This window comes from Eretmochelys imbricata, chromosome 25 (genome assembly GCF_965152235.1).
Source record: "Eretmochelys imbricata isolate rEreImb1 chromosome 25, rEreImb1.hap1, whole genome shotgun sequence".
In the NCBI taxonomy this organism is placed as follows: domain Eukaryota; kingdom Metazoa; phylum Chordata; order Testudines; family Cheloniidae; genus Eretmochelys; species Eretmochelys imbricata.
Genome location: NC_135596.1, coordinates 16,040,011 through 16,057,026, shown reverse-complemented (window position 1 = coordinate 16,057,026; position 17,016 = coordinate 16,040,011). Strand labels below are relative to the sequence as shown.

The window sequence follows — 17,016 nt, the reverse complement described above, 5'->3', positions numbered from 1 at the left end:
GGGCACACGCATCCCCCGGAGCTGCTGGGAGAGGAAGCGACCCTGAGCCATCCAGCCGCCGAGATGAGCCCCCTTACCAGACGCTGCTGGCCCAGCTAGTCCCATGGCAGAGCTGAGAGAGGCAAACACAGTCAGTGGCTCTTAAAGACCTCCCGTCTGATGCAAACTTCCCCTGGGTGCAATGGCATGGGCGTGTTTACAGTCATACCCCTGGCAGTCAAGGCCCACTGCATTGACCCATGCCCTTCCAGTGGCTAGTTCAGTTACCAGAAAACAGGCCTGTTCTCTTCTCCTCTCCCCTGCATCCTGCTCCGCTTGGAACCGGCTGGATGTGGCTCAGGGAACACTAGTGTGGCCAGAGTCCCTGCAGCCTTGTCGGGTGCAGCACAGTCACCGAGGGCAGGGCCCACCAGTCTGGGCAGGGTCCTGTTCCAGCTGCACCATGGTCACTTAGCCCCCTCCCACTTATTGCCTGGGGAGGTGGGTTCTTCCTCCCATAGAAGGATAAACCCCTGAGGCAGGTTTCAGCAGGGCTGCTCCCTGGGGGCTCATGCCACCTAAGAGTCTGAGCAAAATGTGCACTTTAGTAGGGATTTATTTATACACCCCTCTTATTTATTGCTAACTTATTGGGGTTAGTGCTATGGCAGGGTCCTGGTTTTGTATATTTATAAGAAGACACTGTTGTGATAACGGAATCAAATAAACTTCTCAGCGAAAAGGGCAGGCCTTGGTGCACTCCTGTGTCCTCTAGCGACCCGGGTCCCTTCCGGTTCTGTCCCTGCCAAACAGAGCAAAACCCTGGCTGCACAGAGCGCCTGGGGCAGATAGCTGCTCTGCCCGCAGCGCTGCTCTGCCCACCCGCCCATCCAGCCTTGCTCTGGCAGGGCCCCCTTCTTGGGGTGACCGTCCCTGGGGCCCATGCAGCCCGTGGCTGTTCTGGGGAGCACTGATCAGGGCTCCTTGTTTCTTTTGATGTGGACAGCAGCCCGCTGGGAGCTGGACTCGCTCCTCACAGGCCAGGGGGAGTAGTCCCTTCCCATCCAGGTGGCCCTGGGAGTGAATGCTCCAGGCTGGGACCAGGCCCTGACCCATCCATTCTGCTGAGCAGGGGCAGGCTTGGCCCAGCCCTTTACGGGGTGGTGGCTCCCCTACCCCACTTCTGATCCCTGAGCCCCCGGCTGCATCTATAGGAGCACTTCCGGGGATCCCCGCTAGCCCTGGCCCTCTACCAGCATGCCCCAACCCTGATCCCAGCCGGTGAGGGGCCAGGGGGCTGAAAGTGCTAATGCAGATGGCTCCTTTGCTCTGGGGTTGCTTCATTCTGGCCAGAGGCACAAACTCTGGAGCTGGTGCCTCGTCCCCTCCTGAACTGGCTGCCACCTGCCCTTGCCCCCGATCCTGGGCTGGAGGACCCATGGGGAGCTGGCGGAGATGCCACCCAGTGGTGGAATTCCAGCCCCAGTTTAACCCCCCTTTCCTGGGCTTCGTTCTGGGCCGCCTCCCCCAGCCACCCAGCGGCCCACTGCCTCGGCCTCCGGCGCAATTCCCGCGGTTCCTCAGCAGGTGTCAGCTCTCGAAGTCCTGTTTGCTGATGATGAAACCGCTGCACATTGGCAGCATTGTTCTGCCGCGAGTAACGCCCAGGTTCCCGAACTAACCAACGGCTCCCGCTGGGGAGCCGTTAACCCCTCGCTGACTGTGGAGAACTTCGCTCTGCACCCGCTGCTGGGACCACACCAGCCCTGCAGCTGGCAGTGACTATGCCCAGCAGCACGGGGCAGGCCTTGCCAGCAGGGAGAGCAGTGAGAGGGGGGCCGGTGGCGGAGTGGTTCTCGCACTCCGAGGAGCCAGGCCCATGGATCTGTGCGGTCAGTGGTGGTTGGGGGTCACCCCCTTCTCCCAGCACCGCTGGCAGCCTGCGTTGCCCCACGTACGCGGCCTCAGCACGACTTGGACGAGCTCGCTCCCAGGCAGCGAGGAGGCAGGCTGGATTCCTTGCCTGCCATTCAGCCCTGGCCTCTCTGCCAAGGGGCTGAGCCAGAGACATGTGCAAACAGCATCCCTGCCTGCTGGCTTCGGCCCTGGAACCCGGCACTGCCGTAACCCCTGGGGTTCAGTCCTTCAGGTTACTCCCGCATCCCCCTTCACCTGTTGGTGGGTCACTTTCCACTTCCCCAGCATCACTCCCTGCCTGGCATCCCTCCCAACCCCATCCCCTCACAGCCAGCGTCACCCCCTGTCACTTTCGCTGCCGGCTCCCCAGTGCCTTCAGGCCCAGCTGCCCCGGATGCCATGGGGCAGGGTCAAGCCTTACTGGAGAACTGGCTGTAAGTCCCATAGGCTCGGCTGTGGCCTCACCCGGCTCTGGTGCGGGAAGGGGCAGTGGCTTTCGTGGCAGGTGAGTAATCGCCACGCGTGTTGTCCTAGAAACCTTTGATTTGTTTGCGTCCTTGAAATTGTGACGCTACTTTGCATTCGGCCTTGAGCTCGAGATCCAAGGCTGAGGAACTTCCTTCATCCCACTTTCCAGATAGCGCTTGCTGGCAAGTGAGCCACAAACAGGGCAGGGGTGAAGGAACACACGAGCCAGCCAGCTTCCCCTGCGGCGGCAGGATCCCAAGCTCACTGGCGGAGCACTGCAACGGGCCAGGTGGGAAGCCCGTGGGCTGGCTCTGCACGTGTAAGGACAGCTGGAAAGAGCATGGGTACAGCGAGTGCAGGCTGGGCCTGTCCCCTGATCAGCTGCCCCAGTCAGTGTCCCCTCCCAGCATGACCCCCGTGACGTCTCTCCCCAGCAGGCCCTACAGCTACTGGACCAGGAGCTGTGATCACAGCGCCAGACCCCAGACCTGGGGGCCTCAGGCTCTTCCTCCAGGGCCCACAGAGACTGTGTGGGGAGAGTAAATGCCCCAAAGGGCTCGGTGTCTTTGCTCCCCCAGAGTCAGCTGCCTCCTTCCCATTAGGGGTGTGTTAAGGAGGGGACGGACACCCAGACACAGCCCCTCCCGCTGCTAGGTGCTGCGTGTGGAAATGCATGGCAGCTTGCAAGTGCCCCATAGACGCGGGGTGCCCAGGGCCGGTGTCCCAGGAAGCTGTCTCTGCTTGTGCTTCCTTGTAACTAGGCCCTGCTGCCATGCAAGCTGCACCCAGGGGTGCCAGGCAGAGCTCTTGGAGGGCTAATTCCCACGCTCTCCACTGTGTGTCAGCGTTGGGCTGATCCCCGGAGCTCAGCACCGAGCAACGCACGTTGTCCGCTGAGTTCTCACCCAAGCTTCAGCCCCAGCAGCGCGTGTCCTGTTCAGAAAGTCGGGAACTCGGAGCCCCCTTTCATGGGACACCCCCTCCCCAGCAGGGTCTGTAATGGTAACAATTTGTGCTGTTTCTTCTGCTCTTAGACCGTCACAGGCTCGTGTTTCTTAGGCCTGGTCTACACCAGGAATTTGCTGGGGTCCAGCTTCATCTCTTGGGGCGTGAAAAATCCACATGCCTGAGAGACGCACCCAGCCCGACCTGACCCCCGTGCAGCCCAGTGATAGGTGCCTGGAAGAATTCTCCCAGCGCCCCAGCCCCCGCCCCTTGGAAGGTGGGTTACCTACGTGCGGGGAGACCCCTGGGCACGGGCAGTGTCTGTTCAGAAGAGCTGCGCTTTCCCCCAGCGCTCCCCAGACGCTGGCTCTGACTTCAGAGGCACCGAGGGGTTGGTTGGGTCTGGGTGTTCCCAGCGCTGGTTCCCTGTCCCTGCTCCGGCCGGTGCAGGTGGGAGCCGAGTCAGCCCCAGGCTCCTCGCCTGTTCTGCTACCGCAGCTGCTTTCCCTGCTGCCCTTCCAGCCGGGCCAGGGTTTGTTGTTCTGAACTGCCTGTTTATGGCTTTATTGATCAGGAGGCTTCTGCCCCAGAAGGCCGGTGTGCAAACACGGGGCACAAAGTCCCAGCAGATCAAAGGGCCAGCACTGCCGTTAATGGCTGCCCTGGGGAGTGCGAGGCATGGCCCGGTGCACCCAGACCGGCACATCGCCCCTCTGCTCAGCAGCATCTGCGACAGGACCCTCGGCGTGTCCCTAAGGGAGCCGCGGGGAGCTCCGCTGGGAAACAGCTGTGCTGAAGGATCGAGCCTCCTGCAGCCCGTTACCGTCCCACAGCACTGGCTCCGTAGCGCCTGAGGGGCACAGTTGGGAGGGGGCTGTCAGCAGCAGCCAGACCCCTGAGTCCCCTGGAAATCAGTAGAGAAGGGGGGAGCGCAGGCTGGCGTGGCCTCCCAAAGGCCGCGGTTCGTTTGGGCTCCGTCTGCGCAGGGCTGACCCTGGGTGCTTGACGTTGGACAGTCAAGCGCCCTCGCGCTGCAGGGAACTGGCTCCGGGCAGGGGAGGGGGCAGCCTATGTTTTTGCCACTCCCTGGGAATCCCTGAGCCTGAGAATCTAGGCCTGCCATGGGGCCAGCCCCATGGCCCTGCAGGCCAGGCTCACCTGCTCCCACACCGGGCAGCCCCAGAAGGGGACAGGCCAGCTGGGCTGTCGGCAAGTCCTGCTGGCACAGGGTCAGCGAGGAGCACCACACTGCTCCCCGGGGGGCTGTTCCCTGCTCCCCAGCACAGCTGGGCCTGGCTCCGAGCAGGCTTGGCCGGGTTAATGTTTACTGCTCCCTTCATGCCAGTAACACCCCTTATCTGGGTGATTATTAGGTAATTTATTAGATAAGGCACCTCTGCCCCGGGCACGTGCCACCAGCCAATGGCCGAGAGGGGAGTGATGCCACTGTGAGGGCTGGCACTTGGGATGGCAGAGAACCTGCCTCAGGATGCATGGGAGCAGTACCCTCCCCTTCCCACCCCACCTCACCTCACTCTCTCTGCTGGGGGTTTGGGGCAGGCCTACCCCACCCTGCCCCCTCCAAACACTGCGCGCGCAAAAATTGGCACAGAAGCACAACAATTTGCCCAGAAGAAATTTTTTGCGCACACGGCCTGTCAAAAATTAGAGGGAACACCAGGGCCCAGGCTGCCCTAGCTTCTGCTGGGAGGCCGCAGGCTGGGCTGCTGTGGACACAGCATCCTCCGCAGGGGAATCGTTCTCGAGGGCTGCGGGTCGGGGTCCTGCCCCCTCCGCCCCCGGCTCTCTGCTCAGGAGAGGCCCGGCTCCGGTGGCCGCAGGCTGGGGGGAGGCGTGTTGGCTGAGAGCGACTGGGAGAGCAGAGGGCTGCTGAGGAGAGAAGGTAGCACTCTGCCTGGCTGGGCTGTCCCTGCCCTTGGTCCCACGGTATATTGGAGGGCAGCTGAGGGTGTGCCTGGCGCCGCGCTGAGCAGGATGCACGGCCCCATGGCTGGGTGCCCCTGAGAGCCAGGCTCTGGCCTGTGGGAAGCGGGCAGGCTTGTGCCTGAGAGTTCAAAGCCCACAGAGAGCTGATACCAGTATCTTCCCCTCCCTCGCCTGCAGCTGTGGCTCCCCGGGGGCCCCTTCGCAAGGCTGAGCAATCTCCTGCCGAGGCGGGCGGCCCCTCCCAGGTGCCAAGGTGCTGGAGGTGTCAGCGGTTTTGCCCATGAAGGCGAGTGCAGTGCTCCCTCCGCATGGCTCCCTGGAGCCCGGCCCCCTCCCCCGCACTGCCACGTCTGCTCCTGGCGCCCGGGAGGGCTGAGGCTCCACGGGACGTGTTTCAAAGGCCAAGGGACGGGCGCAGAGTTGGGCTGTCCCAAGGATGCTGCCAAGCCTGTCATTCAAAGGCAGCCCTGGCTGCCGGGTGTGAAGGCAGGGCCCTGCCCCACACTGGGTTGTGACTGGAGAGCGCAAAGGAGCCTGCACCCTGTTTGCCACCTACTGACCCCAGTGTTTCCCGGGCCCCCAGCAACTAGCCCCAAATACAACGGAAAGCAAGTCAAGCCCAGGGCACCTGGCCTTCCTGTGGCTGTGCTCAGCAGGGCAGCCTTAGTGCTCCCAGCTCACGGGGACAGCTCGACGCTCAGCCGGGGGTGATCATGGACCTGGCCGGCTAATACAGGCCCTGCCTAGCTTGCCCCAACCTGCTGTACTGTCTGTCCACTCAGGAGGCTTGCTGCAGAAGACGACCCTGCCTGCCTCGCGCTCCCTTCCCCCGTTTCTTCTCCTTCTCCTCCCTGAGCCCGTGGGACTAGGAGACCTGGTGCCAGGGGCAGGTTCCTGCACTGCACCCCTGCCCCTGCAGCCCACGGAGGAAATGCTGCCCCCGCCCCCAGGCACCATTGCTCCTGGCTGTGCAGCATGGGGCAGTGCCGTGGGCCCCCATTCTGCCCGGGGGACGTGGGGCAGTGCCGTGGGCCCCCATTCTGCCCGGGGGACGTGGGACAGTGCCGTGGGCCCCCATTCTGGGCAGGGGTAAATAGGAATCAGGCCACTGAGAGAAAGGTTAATGAGTCTGCCATACAGCCTTAGCTAACAGGCGGTTGGCTTTTAGCTCATGCGATAGAGGCTTATACACTAAGCTCCAGAGGCCCCAGGTTCAATCAACGTCAGCGTTACATTTGCAGGGCCCTGCTGTGTCACAGGATGCTGCAGCTGGGGATGGTTTCACTTTGAGCCTCAGCTAAGACGCAGCATCATGTTCTCAGCTCCAGTTCTGGGTGACACGCTGGTCCCGGGGCCAGGTGGGAGCACCAGAGTTCACCGTCCCTTCTGTGCCAAGACCAGCGGCAGTGGGCCGGTGACGCCTGCTTTGGGCCAAGGCTCCTGGTACGTCCCTGGTGCCCCTCGCCGCAGAAGCTGAGTGCAGAAGGCTCCGCCCCAGAGCGACTGGGCTCCTCGGCCGAGGTCGCCCGCGGGCCTGTGGCAGGAATTGAGCTGGGCGGCCCCCGGCGGTCTCTCCATTAGACCGTCCAGAGGCAGCTCTGCCCGGGGGGTGCCATGGTAACGAGTGTGAGGTCACACGCAGGCCTGTGCCCTCGTGGCGCGATGACATCGTAGGGAGGGAGCCGGCGGCAGAAGCTTTGTGCCAAACGCTGGACTTCTGCAGCGAGTCGCCCGGCCCCGCCCCAGCGTGAAAGGCCTTCCTGGGTCGGGACCGTTCTTTGGCACTGCCGGCGGCTTCGCCCCCTGGGAGCTAAACAAGCCCTCGGCACGCTGGGCACAAATCCCCTGCGGTGGGCTCGGTAGGGCAGGCTCAGTGCGGGTCCCATGCTGTCCCCTGCTCTGCTCTGCGGCAGGCAGAGCCCTTGAGCACCTGCCATTTCCCCTTTCAGCTTCCCCTGGAGTCTCTGCTCTGACGCGTGGCAGGGCTGCCCCGCTAGGCATCCTGGGAAACAGGGACCCGGAGTGGGTGGCACACTGCAGAACAGCCCTGCCCCACAGAGCTGGGGGGCGGGAGGGCTCCCTTGCAGGCTCCATGGTGACTCCAGCTGCGGTGCTGTGTGAGGGCAGAGTGCAAGCAGGGCTGCTGCCCCCACCAGCCAGCCTGGGCACTCCCAGATATTGCTTGGGCAGGGCGGAGCCTGTGGGCAGAGCCCAGGGCTGGCATAGGCCTCTCATGGCAGTGCATTGCATGGGGAAGTTAGCCGGTGACCACATGGAGGATTTTCTTGTTTTTCCTTGTTTTCCAATGGTTTGCATGCAGGGGGGGTGGGACTCAGTTTCCCTGGGTGTTACTGGTTTAATGAGGTGATGGGAGAGGAAGTTTGTTGTTACAGAGGACCAGCGAGGGAACTTGGGACACCAGCCAATGGCCTGGAGAAGGGAGACCCCAGTGACTGGTGACCCGGTGACCGGGAGGCCCAGTGCAGGAGTCGCAGCCAGGTCTGGCCAGCGGGAGGACAATGGGCTGCGGAGAGAAGACCCCAGTGACCTGACCAGCTGGTGCCAGCCATAGGGGCCAGAGGACAGAAGAGAAGAGAGGGGCCCAGGCGACCCTGTTTACCTGGAGAAAAGACAATGGACAGAGGCGGGGCTTGGGGCCGAGATATCAGATGCCCAGCTGGGAAGCAGGGGGGCTCTGGGCTGGCAAGAGGGAGCAGGCAGAGCCCACGTGGATGCAGGGGAGACTTGGATGTGCTGTGCTGAGGGAGGCCAGGCCTGAGGGCCCTGAGAGTTTCCTATGCTGGGGTCAGATGCTCAATAAACCCTCCTGTGTTATGTTGGCTGAGAGTCGCTCCAGTCTAGAGAACAGGGTGGCATTATTCCCTCTGGGAGTGGAGGCCCCGGGGTCCAGAGCGAGTGGATTCCCTGCGGGGGCCCATGGCAGAGACAGGTGTGCTAAGCCTCAGAGAGGTTGGGGATTGGTCCTGCTTTGAGCAGGGGGTTGGACTAGATACCTCCTGAGGTCCCTTCCAAGCCTGTGATTCTATGGGGTGCGGCTCCAGGAGGTGGAGGGGCTTAACCCCCAAGAGAGAGTCAACCCTCGAGAAGGGCTGTCTCACTGAAGGGGATTCCCCACATAGACCGCACGGGGCCAAGAGTGGGCACGATCTGTGAGTCTGTGACAACGTGGTAGCAGAGGATGGCTCGTGGATGCGCCCTGTAGACAGTTGGCTGCAAGTGCAGGCGCGTGGCAGTGAGCGGCGGCCAGCAATAAAACGAGGGAATTGAAAGGAACCAGCGTGGAAATGTCCTAGAACCAGCTCCGTACGAGGGACCTGGCACGTCTGTGCAGGGAGAGAGGGCTGAGCGTGGGGAGGCTCACTAAAGAGCAGCTGATGGCTCAGCTTGTAGAGAATGATCAGTCTGAGGAACAGGCTCCAGACCCCAGGGGGGCTCCCGGTGTGCCCGGAGAGCCGGGGAGTAGCTGGGGGGGCAGTCTGGGTAGCAACCGGGAGTGTATCAGACCTGACTCCCCAGTCAGCACAGGCGGGCCCCAGTCAGGGTCCCCACTAGAGGAGCTGGAGAAGCTGGATCTGGAGGAGCAGAGACGGGCGGACAGGGAGAGAGAACGAGAGGACCCTGCAGAACAGCGGAAGCATGAGTTGGAGTTGGAGGAGCAGCGGGCCAAGAGGGCCTGCCGGGGGGTAAGTGGGGAAGGGCCCCGAGATGCCAGTGTTCTGGGGAATCTAGACACCAAACTGCTGCCCAGTTCAAGGAGGGGGGTGGGAGATATTGATGCCTATCTCACAGCCTTTGAGAAGGCTTGTGATCTGAACCAGACTGACCCTGCAGATAGGCTCCACTTTCTGACCCCCAGGCTGGGTCCCAAGGCCATAGAGGCATTCAGCCAAATGGATGGTATTGAGACGGGGGACTATGACCTGTTCAAACAGGCTTTGCTGCTGAACATCCCCAGACACACCCCCTCTATCTATCTATCTCTCCATCCCCAGACACACCCCCTCTATCTATCTATCATTTGAACTGACCCCCGAGGCATACGGGAAACGATTCCAAGGTGTGCGCAAGACCTCAGGTGTCACTTACAAGGAGGTCGCCCACCTGCTGGGGGAATATCTCCGCAAGTGGGGGAAGGGCACAGGGGCCACGACCGCAGGGGACGTGTATCACCTGGTGGGGTTGGAGATGCTGTAGGACATCTGCCCTCCAGACCGTAAGACGTGGTTAGAGAACCAGAAGCCCAAAGATCTGTGCAGTGCAGGGGCCCTGGCAGATGAGTTTGTGGAAGCAGCTCGGAGGCAGGAGGGAGACCCGTATTGGGGACTCAGAAGGGGAGTCACCCAGAGACCTCTCAAAGGTGGGACTCCAGGAAGCCCAATCCAGGGGTGCCTGGGAATGCCGGGGCAGGCCGACCCCCCTCATGGGACTTGAGGGATCTGAAATGTAATTACTGTGGCCAAAAGGGACACAAGGTGGTGCCAGGCCTAAAGATGAAGGAAATGGCAGCCAAGCAGAACCCGCGGGGTGTCAACTGGGTGGGAGCCCACCGAGAGGGGGCACCGCTGGGCCTGGGGGCCGCAGTCCAGAGGGCTGTGCCAGGGTGAAGGGACCACCAGGCCAGGCCCGTGGGGGAAGGCGGGGCCTCAGGTCCAGAGCACCCGTACTCAATCCGCCGGGTGAGTGTGGGACAGGCCCCGGGGGACGATCCCCACATCATCCCCATTGAGGTGGAGGGAAGAAGCGTCCGGGGTTCTGGGACCCGGGTGCAGAGGTGATGCTGGCGTGGTCCGAGGTGGTGGGCTCAGACCAGCTAGTGCCCAATGCCTACATGACCCTTAGTCCGTGACATAGCCCAGCGCTAATAGCTCCTTCTGCTCCAGCAGGAACAGCCCTCGTACCACGACATCGGCGCGCAGCCTCGGATTCACGCCCTCGGCCTCCTTCCAGCAGCTCCACGCAGACCCGTCGGTGCAGCAGAGACCAGCCACGGTGAGGCCTGGGGTGCTATGGGAAATGGCAGTGCCGGGGCGGGCACCAGGGTCACTAATGTTCAACTTGCTATGTGTCCACTCAGTCCCGCCCGCCTCCCGGGCATTCACTGAGCTGGTCCCAGGATTGCAAGGGTTAGATCCAGTCAACTATTTGCCAGGGCCCCATGCCACCTCCACTGTGGGGAGCCTGCATGGGGCTGCTCAGTCTGGCTACAGGGCAGTGCCAAGGGCAGGCTGCAAGGGGAGCCAGACCCAGGCCTCGTAAAGAGATACGGGGGCTCTGTGGGGCTCAGCCCACCCGGTGGATCCCCCTCGGCTTCCCGCTTCGCCCACCATGCCTGACTCCCTGCCCCGCCCACACAGCTGGAGCCTCTCACTTGCCCAGCCTCACCGCAGCAGTGTCCTGGGCACACGGGCGAGCGGAGAATCAAGCCTGGTGCCTGGAAGACCTTCGGCAGGGCTCCGGGTGTTATCCCACCAGCCCTTAGTGGCTGGCGAGGTGAATTGGAGGGTTCTGTCTGGGAGCAGTCTGCGGCCAGGCCCTGCGTGCCGGGAGCCCCTGCAGGTCCCTGGGGCTGGCTAGAGCCGGGCGAGATCCATGGCCCAGAACCTTGCACTGGAAGAGCCACCGTTCGAACGCCCGGCCTGTCCCCTTTCCCCGGCTCCTGGGATGTTCCCCCACCTCCCTGGGCTCTTTGCCCTCAGCCCTGGGCCTGGCGCAGAGAGGAGCTCCGTGGTCACTGCTGGCAGCCCCAGACTGGCTCAGTGTGTACAGGGCCCCAGCAAGGGACAGAGCCACACTGAGCGGGGATGAGGGTGGCTCTGCAAGGCCCCCCTCCACCTCAGCAAGTTCTTTCTCCTGCCATCCCATCCGTGCACCAGGGCTGGGGCGTCACCCTCCTTTCCTTCCAGTGCGCCGGGCATGGCTGTTGGTGGCCGACTCTGCTCTGTGCAGTTGTGCGCCTCTGGCAATGGGACAGTGCGTCCCTCGTGCCCCCTCCTCCGCAGCCTGCAAGGTCCCATCCCCCCACCCCCGGCTTGGCCAGGCGTGCTGCAGCTCTAACCCATGAGCTGTGGCTTGCAGCTTCTCTCCAGGACAGGAAGCATCTGACCTCAGCCCCTCAGAGAAGAGATCTGTGAAGGGACGGGAGAGGCCCTGTGTGGAGGCAAGGGGAAGCAGAAAGAGGCTTTGCCTTTAAAAATAACCCCGGTATAAATCCCATAATAGCTCCTCAGAGCGAGGTGTGGTAGAGCCCGTGGGGGTGGGACGGGGCCCTCAGCTGCACTGGCGTGTGACGCACTCAGCTCACCGGGCCCTCAGCTGGGTCACCCTGTGCCCAAACAATCCGCAGCTGCAGGGGCAGAGGCTTCTGGGCAAGCTCAGGAGTGCTGAGTCTTCCCCCCGAGCTCTTAGACCAGCAGACTGCACCTCTAGACCTCCAGCATCCGATGAAGTGAGCTGTAGCTCACGAAAGCTTCTGCTCAAATAAACTGGTTAGTCTCTAAGGTGCCACAAGTCCTCCTGTTCTTTTTGCGGCTACAGACTAACACGGCTGCTCCTCTGAAACCACCCCTAGACCCTGCACTGGTGCAGATGGTCTCTGGCGCCTCCCAGCGGCTGTGTGTGGAAGTGCAGGGCCACAATGGCAGCGTTTCCCACCCGCTTGGGGCGAAGGGCTGCCAGGGACTGTCAGACCCAGGGTGTGGGGGCCAGAAGAGGCCCGGGCCCAGTGCAGGCCCTACCTGGCGCCAGGGATCTGCCCCCTGGCACTGAGCAAGTCTCGCCACCTGCCCTGACTCCAGCCCCAGAAGTTCAACGCTTTTCCGCAGGACCAAGGTCCCTGCACAGAGCCAGGCGACACGGCAGAGCCAATACGATTCCACACCCCGCTCGTCCTCTCTTGGTGCGCCAGAGGGGGGCTGCCCCATATGCTGACCATAGGAATGGGGCAGGGTGCTGATCTGAGCCCCTGGGGGGTCCTGGGCCGTAATGAATGAATGAATGGGGCCCCGCTCCCCAGCACCGAGCCTTGCCCTGTCAGTGCAGGACCTGCCCCAGTGTGGGAGGGGAGGCCCCTGTGGCCGTCTGGAGGGCAGTGTGGCTATTGACCCTGCAAGTGTCGTGGCTACAGTCTCTTTATTGAGCTTGGTACAGACAGCAAAAGCGGGCGGGTCCCCCACCCCAGGAATCCCCACGACACACCAGGGCCTGGCTGTCTTGAGCCCTGCTCTGGGCCCATCTCCCTCGATTCCTGGAGCCCCAGCGCTCCGGGTCCCTCCTTTCCAGTGAGGCCCCACTTCCTCTGGGAATCGGCTCTGTCCTGCCCATGTCCCTTTTGCCCTCCCTTGAGGGGTCCACTGAGCCCCCAAGCACTGCACAAGTGGCTGGATGCTCTGTGGGGTGGCCGTGTGCTGTCTCCCCTCCATAAGTGTCTCCCCCTGGCAGTTCCCAGGTGCACAGGAAACCCCATGGAGGCCGAATTGCTGGTGTTTGGGTCCCAGCAGGGGCTCAGCCAGCCTGGCGCAGAACCAGGCACTTTGGCAGGAGAAATGGGAACTATTTCTGGAGGAATTTGCAGACTGATGCAGGGGTAGGATCCCCCTCCCCTACCCCATGAGGAGCTCTGCCTCTGTAGAGGGAGGGGAAATTCCAGCCCTCTCCCACCCCCAGGGGAAACCTGAACTGTCTGCATTCCCATGGGGCTGAATTGGGTCATGGCTGCAGGGTAATACCCAGGGTGGGAAGCAATTGCCAGGGGATTTTGCTTTAATTGGGAACCCCAGCAGTCCCCTCCCTGGGGAGTGACACATGGTCACAGCTGCTGAACGTGGGACTGTGGCACCCAAGCCCCCCCACTGCCCGAGCCCGCTCCCCAGAGACAGCAGGGGCTGGGGTGCCTCCAGGCGGGCGGGTGGAGGGCTCATTTGTCCGGCATGATGTACACCTCCTCGCCGTCATTGGGTGCGGGGACGCTGCTGCTGTACAGCTGCTGGGTGTTGGCGTAAATGGGCTGGTCTCCGTGGCAGGTGTCGCTCTCCATGTAACGCTCCTCGTCCACCAGCTGCTGGGCTCTGCGACAGGCAGTGGAGAGGGCCCTGCGTTACCCTCCCGGCGTGGGGAGCGGCTCAGGAGCTAGTGGGCTCGGGGCTCTGCCACCTGCTCCTGCACTTAGCGCCTGGGGACAGCCAGTGCACCAGGGCAGTGCCAGCCGCAAAGGCTCCGCCCGCAGGGTCTGAATCCCCCCTGGGCTGGCTCCATTGACGGGGGTTAAGTGGAGAGAACTGGGCCGACGCGCGTTTATACTGCAGTGTCTGAGCGGTGCGCAACCTGCCACTGCCCCGGCGAGGCAGGGCCGTGCCAATAGCTCAGGGGGAGCTGGGGTGACATGCCCTAGGGCCTGCGGGGGGCTGTGGCAGAGCCCAGGTCTCCTGGCTAGCGCCCGGACCGGCCTTCCGCTCCATGTCAACGCTGCCCCGGCATGCATGGGAGGGAACGGATGGGGCCCCAGCTCCTGGAGAAGTGGCAGCCCTGGGGCCACGGCTCCTAGCACAGGAGAGTGTCACTCCCCTGCCTGGAGTCTGGTCACAAGCTTCTGGTCTTTTTATCCCGGAAACTGACTTTGTCGCAAGAATTTCTCTGTGGCAAATCCAGACAGCAGCTGCGGGGGCAGGGGTAGGTTTGTGGGATGTGGAATGACATGTGACTGGGGCGGGCGGGGGGGAGGGGGGGGATGGGATGAAGTGCCGTAAAAGGGACTGAGGGGCAGGGACTGACTCACCCATCATGCCCTGAGGGTCACGAGCGAGGTGTTGTTCTCAAACCACCTCCCCAAACTTCCCATATTTGTTAATTTCATCGGAGGCTCTGTTTCACCATCCCGGGTTTCAGCAAAGCAGCGGGGTTAACCCCTCCCCTGCCAGTCAGGCCGAATCCCCTGGCCTCGTGGATTTGCCAAGGCAGTGCTGCCCCGGGGGGCGGGGAGGGGAGGGGAGAAATTAGCCAGGACGTTGCTTAAAACCCTCCTCGGCTCTGATAAAACATCTCGGGTGAGACCAGAACCCAGCCTCAGCCTGCTGCAGCCCCAGACACATCCAGGTGGCTCACCTGGCTCTCGACGTCTGGCATGTTTCACCCAGACGCTGGGTGGTGCCTCCTTGGGTTCCCAGAGTGTTTAAAGGCTTAATAGCCATCCAGTGGAGGCTCTGTTTCTAAGGTGCTCTCTGGACTGAGCCCATGAGCCCAACCAGCCAGATGTGGCTCTTACCTTAAATAACCCAAACTGATTGATGAGCCCTCGGAGAGGAAGGCAGGTGGCTACCCCCTCGCTCACTCTATCTATCTATCTATCCATACACACCCAGCAATCTATCTATGCATCCATCTATCCATCCCCAGACACACCCCCTCTATCTATCATTGCATTTTCCCCCTGCATGCAGCCTCCCAGGTTGCCTGCCCCGAGGGAAGGGGACCTAGGGCCCCGGGGATGCTGAGTCGGTGCTCACCTGTACTGCGGTCCCTTTCTCTCCAGACACTCGTATTGCCCTCCTGGCTGGGAGTAGCCAATGAAGACGTTCTCATAGTTGCTGGCCTGGCCGGGGCCCGGCTCTGCATTGCGGCTGATGTAGCGCGGCTGGCCGCGGGCGACGGATGCGGTGGATTCCCGCTTGCTGTGGATGGCGGAGGCCTGTCTCTTCCTCCTGAGCAGGAGCAAGGCCACAGCCAGGCCCCCCGCCAGCAGCAGCCCGGCCAGCACTGAGCTGGTGAGGACCACGCAGAGCAGCGCGCACAGGGGCTGGCATTCCTGCCTGTAGAACGCGGTGAGGTTGACGGGTCCCTCCTGCGCGGAGTGGCAATGGCAGGCGGGCTCCGTGCTGTTGGGGGGGCTGCTGCCCATGCAGTGGCTGAGGACGCTCGCCACCACGTCGCACTCGCAGTCCAGGACCAGGTGCAGCAGGCTGGAGGCGTTCCTGAAGAGCTCCGTGGGCAGCCCCCGCAGCTGGTTGTGCTGCAGGTAAAGCTCCTTGAGAGTGCGCGCCTGGGAGAGGAAATCCGGGGGAAGGGTCTGCAGGTGGTTAAAGGACAGATCCAGCATCTTGACCGACCCCCCCAGCCGGGCGGAGCCATTGATTTCCCTGATGCCATGGTTGCTGAAGTTCAGGCACGTCAAAGTGTTGCTACTCAGTTCCAGCCAGCCCAGGACCTCGCGGGAGCTTGAATTTGGAGACCACAAGCAATGCGCCCAGCCGGACGGCACACTGCGCAGGAGGAGCAGGGCTGCCAGGAGTGCCAGCATCTTCCTAGCTGGGAAGCAGGACACAAGCAGGCTGTAAATGGGGGGCGTCGCAGCAGCGCAGAGGTGCGGGAGGCGAACCCCCCTTCGGTCCTATCTGCTCCACACCCCAGGCAGGGCTGCTCCGTGCAGGCTCCCCCGCTGGCCAGAGGACGCTGTGGGGCCTCCTGGTGCATTATGCCCCAGGCCAGGCAGCACTAGCCCCTGCATGCTCATTATGCAAAGGAGGTGGCGGGAGGGAACAGGAGGGGTGGGGAGAAGCGGGGACTGCTCCCCTGTATCGCTCTGGGTGCCCCCAGGAGCCCTGGCTCCCCTCGCCCCAGCCACGGGCTGTAGTCGCACTGGTCTGCTGGGCTGTGGAGTTCCGCTTGGAGTGGGCGCCTGGCTGAAAAGTAGAGCTGGGGAAGCAGCTGCTCTGCAGAGTCACATGCCCTGGCTTTGTGGGGAGAGGAGGGAGGTGGGGGCGGAGAGCAGAGCTGAAGATGGTCGGGGCAAATGGGGCTAGAGACACGGCCTGAGCAGGGGGAGCCGTGCGGGGCGGGGCGGGGGGGGTGGGGGTCCGCGCTCTGGCTTGGCCTCGGCCCCCTCCCTAGGCCCCGTTTTCTCTAGTGGACGACCATGCTGGGCAGAGGGGCAGCTGTTTTGCAGGGCTGGGGGTTGAGCGCTAGAGCTGCACGGGCAGCTCCCAGCCCTTTAGCTCAGCAGGACTCTCTGCAGGCTGCCAGCCCCGGGGGCGCTTGGCGGAGGAGCCCGCGCCCGCAGGGTTACTGCTGCCCCCGTGGCCCGGTCGTGGGTGTCTCCTAGGTGTTCACCGCTCAGGCCATTTGCAGGGAAGGGCCCAGCCGCGCCGCTGCCTCTGCTCTTCAGCACCACTGGCAGGGCCCCCCGTGCCAGCCTCTTGCAAGCTCCGGCTGAGGGGCGAGGATGGGGCCGCCTGGCCCTGCCCTACCGCGACAGGCTGATGGCTTGTGGCCAATGGGCACTCCGCTCCCCAGAGGTCCTTCACACCTCCCCACGTAGAGGTGAGCCCGGGCACCCCGCGCTGCTCGGTGGCACAGAGCGAGAGGCACCTGCCCACTGGCTCTGTCCCCATCCTGCCCCATGGAGCCCTGCCCCATACCTGAGCTGTCGCCTGCCTCCCGCCCTCCGCTGCGTCTGCTCCTCTGCCTGTGCGACGCGGCAGCTGGACAGAAGAGAAACAGGCAGTTCCTCTCTTGCTGGCCCGAGGCTGTCACAGTGTGGGGGAGGGACGCTCTGTGGTGTAGCTAGAGAGCCAGGAGCGGGTTTGGGGAGCAGGAGGGGAGCCCTGCCCTCACCGGGCCATCCCGCGCTGTGTGCTGGCTCTGGGCTCCTCCCTTCTCTGCCACTCTCCCTTTGCTTTCGTTTTTCAGTCTGGCATCCCCCTGCGCGGGGTGCTGCCAAGTGAGGGGCATCTGCAGGGCCCAGGGGGATGC

General features: G+C 63.1%; 1 protein-coding gene across 1 annotated transcript; it reads right to left on the bottom strand.

The window, feature by feature from the left end:
• Nucleotides 1–12,388: 12,388 nt before the first annotated feature.
• Nucleotides 12,389–16,787, bottom strand: LOC144280179 (leucine-rich repeat-containing protein 25-like). The gene is made up of 3 exons (XM_077842005.1): nucleotides 16,683–16,787; nucleotides 14,775–15,573; nucleotides 12,389–13,340 (listed from the first exon to the last, which is right to left on the bottom strand). Exons 2-3 carry the CDS (start codon nucleotides 15,563–15,565, stop codon nucleotides 13,190–13,192), a joined length of 942 nt encoding a protein of 313 aa, XP_077698131.1. The 5' UTR covers nucleotides 15,566–15,573; nucleotides 16,683–16,787; the 3' UTR covers nucleotides 12,389–13,189.
• Between the last annotated feature and the right edge of the window lie 229 nt (nucleotides 16,788–17,016).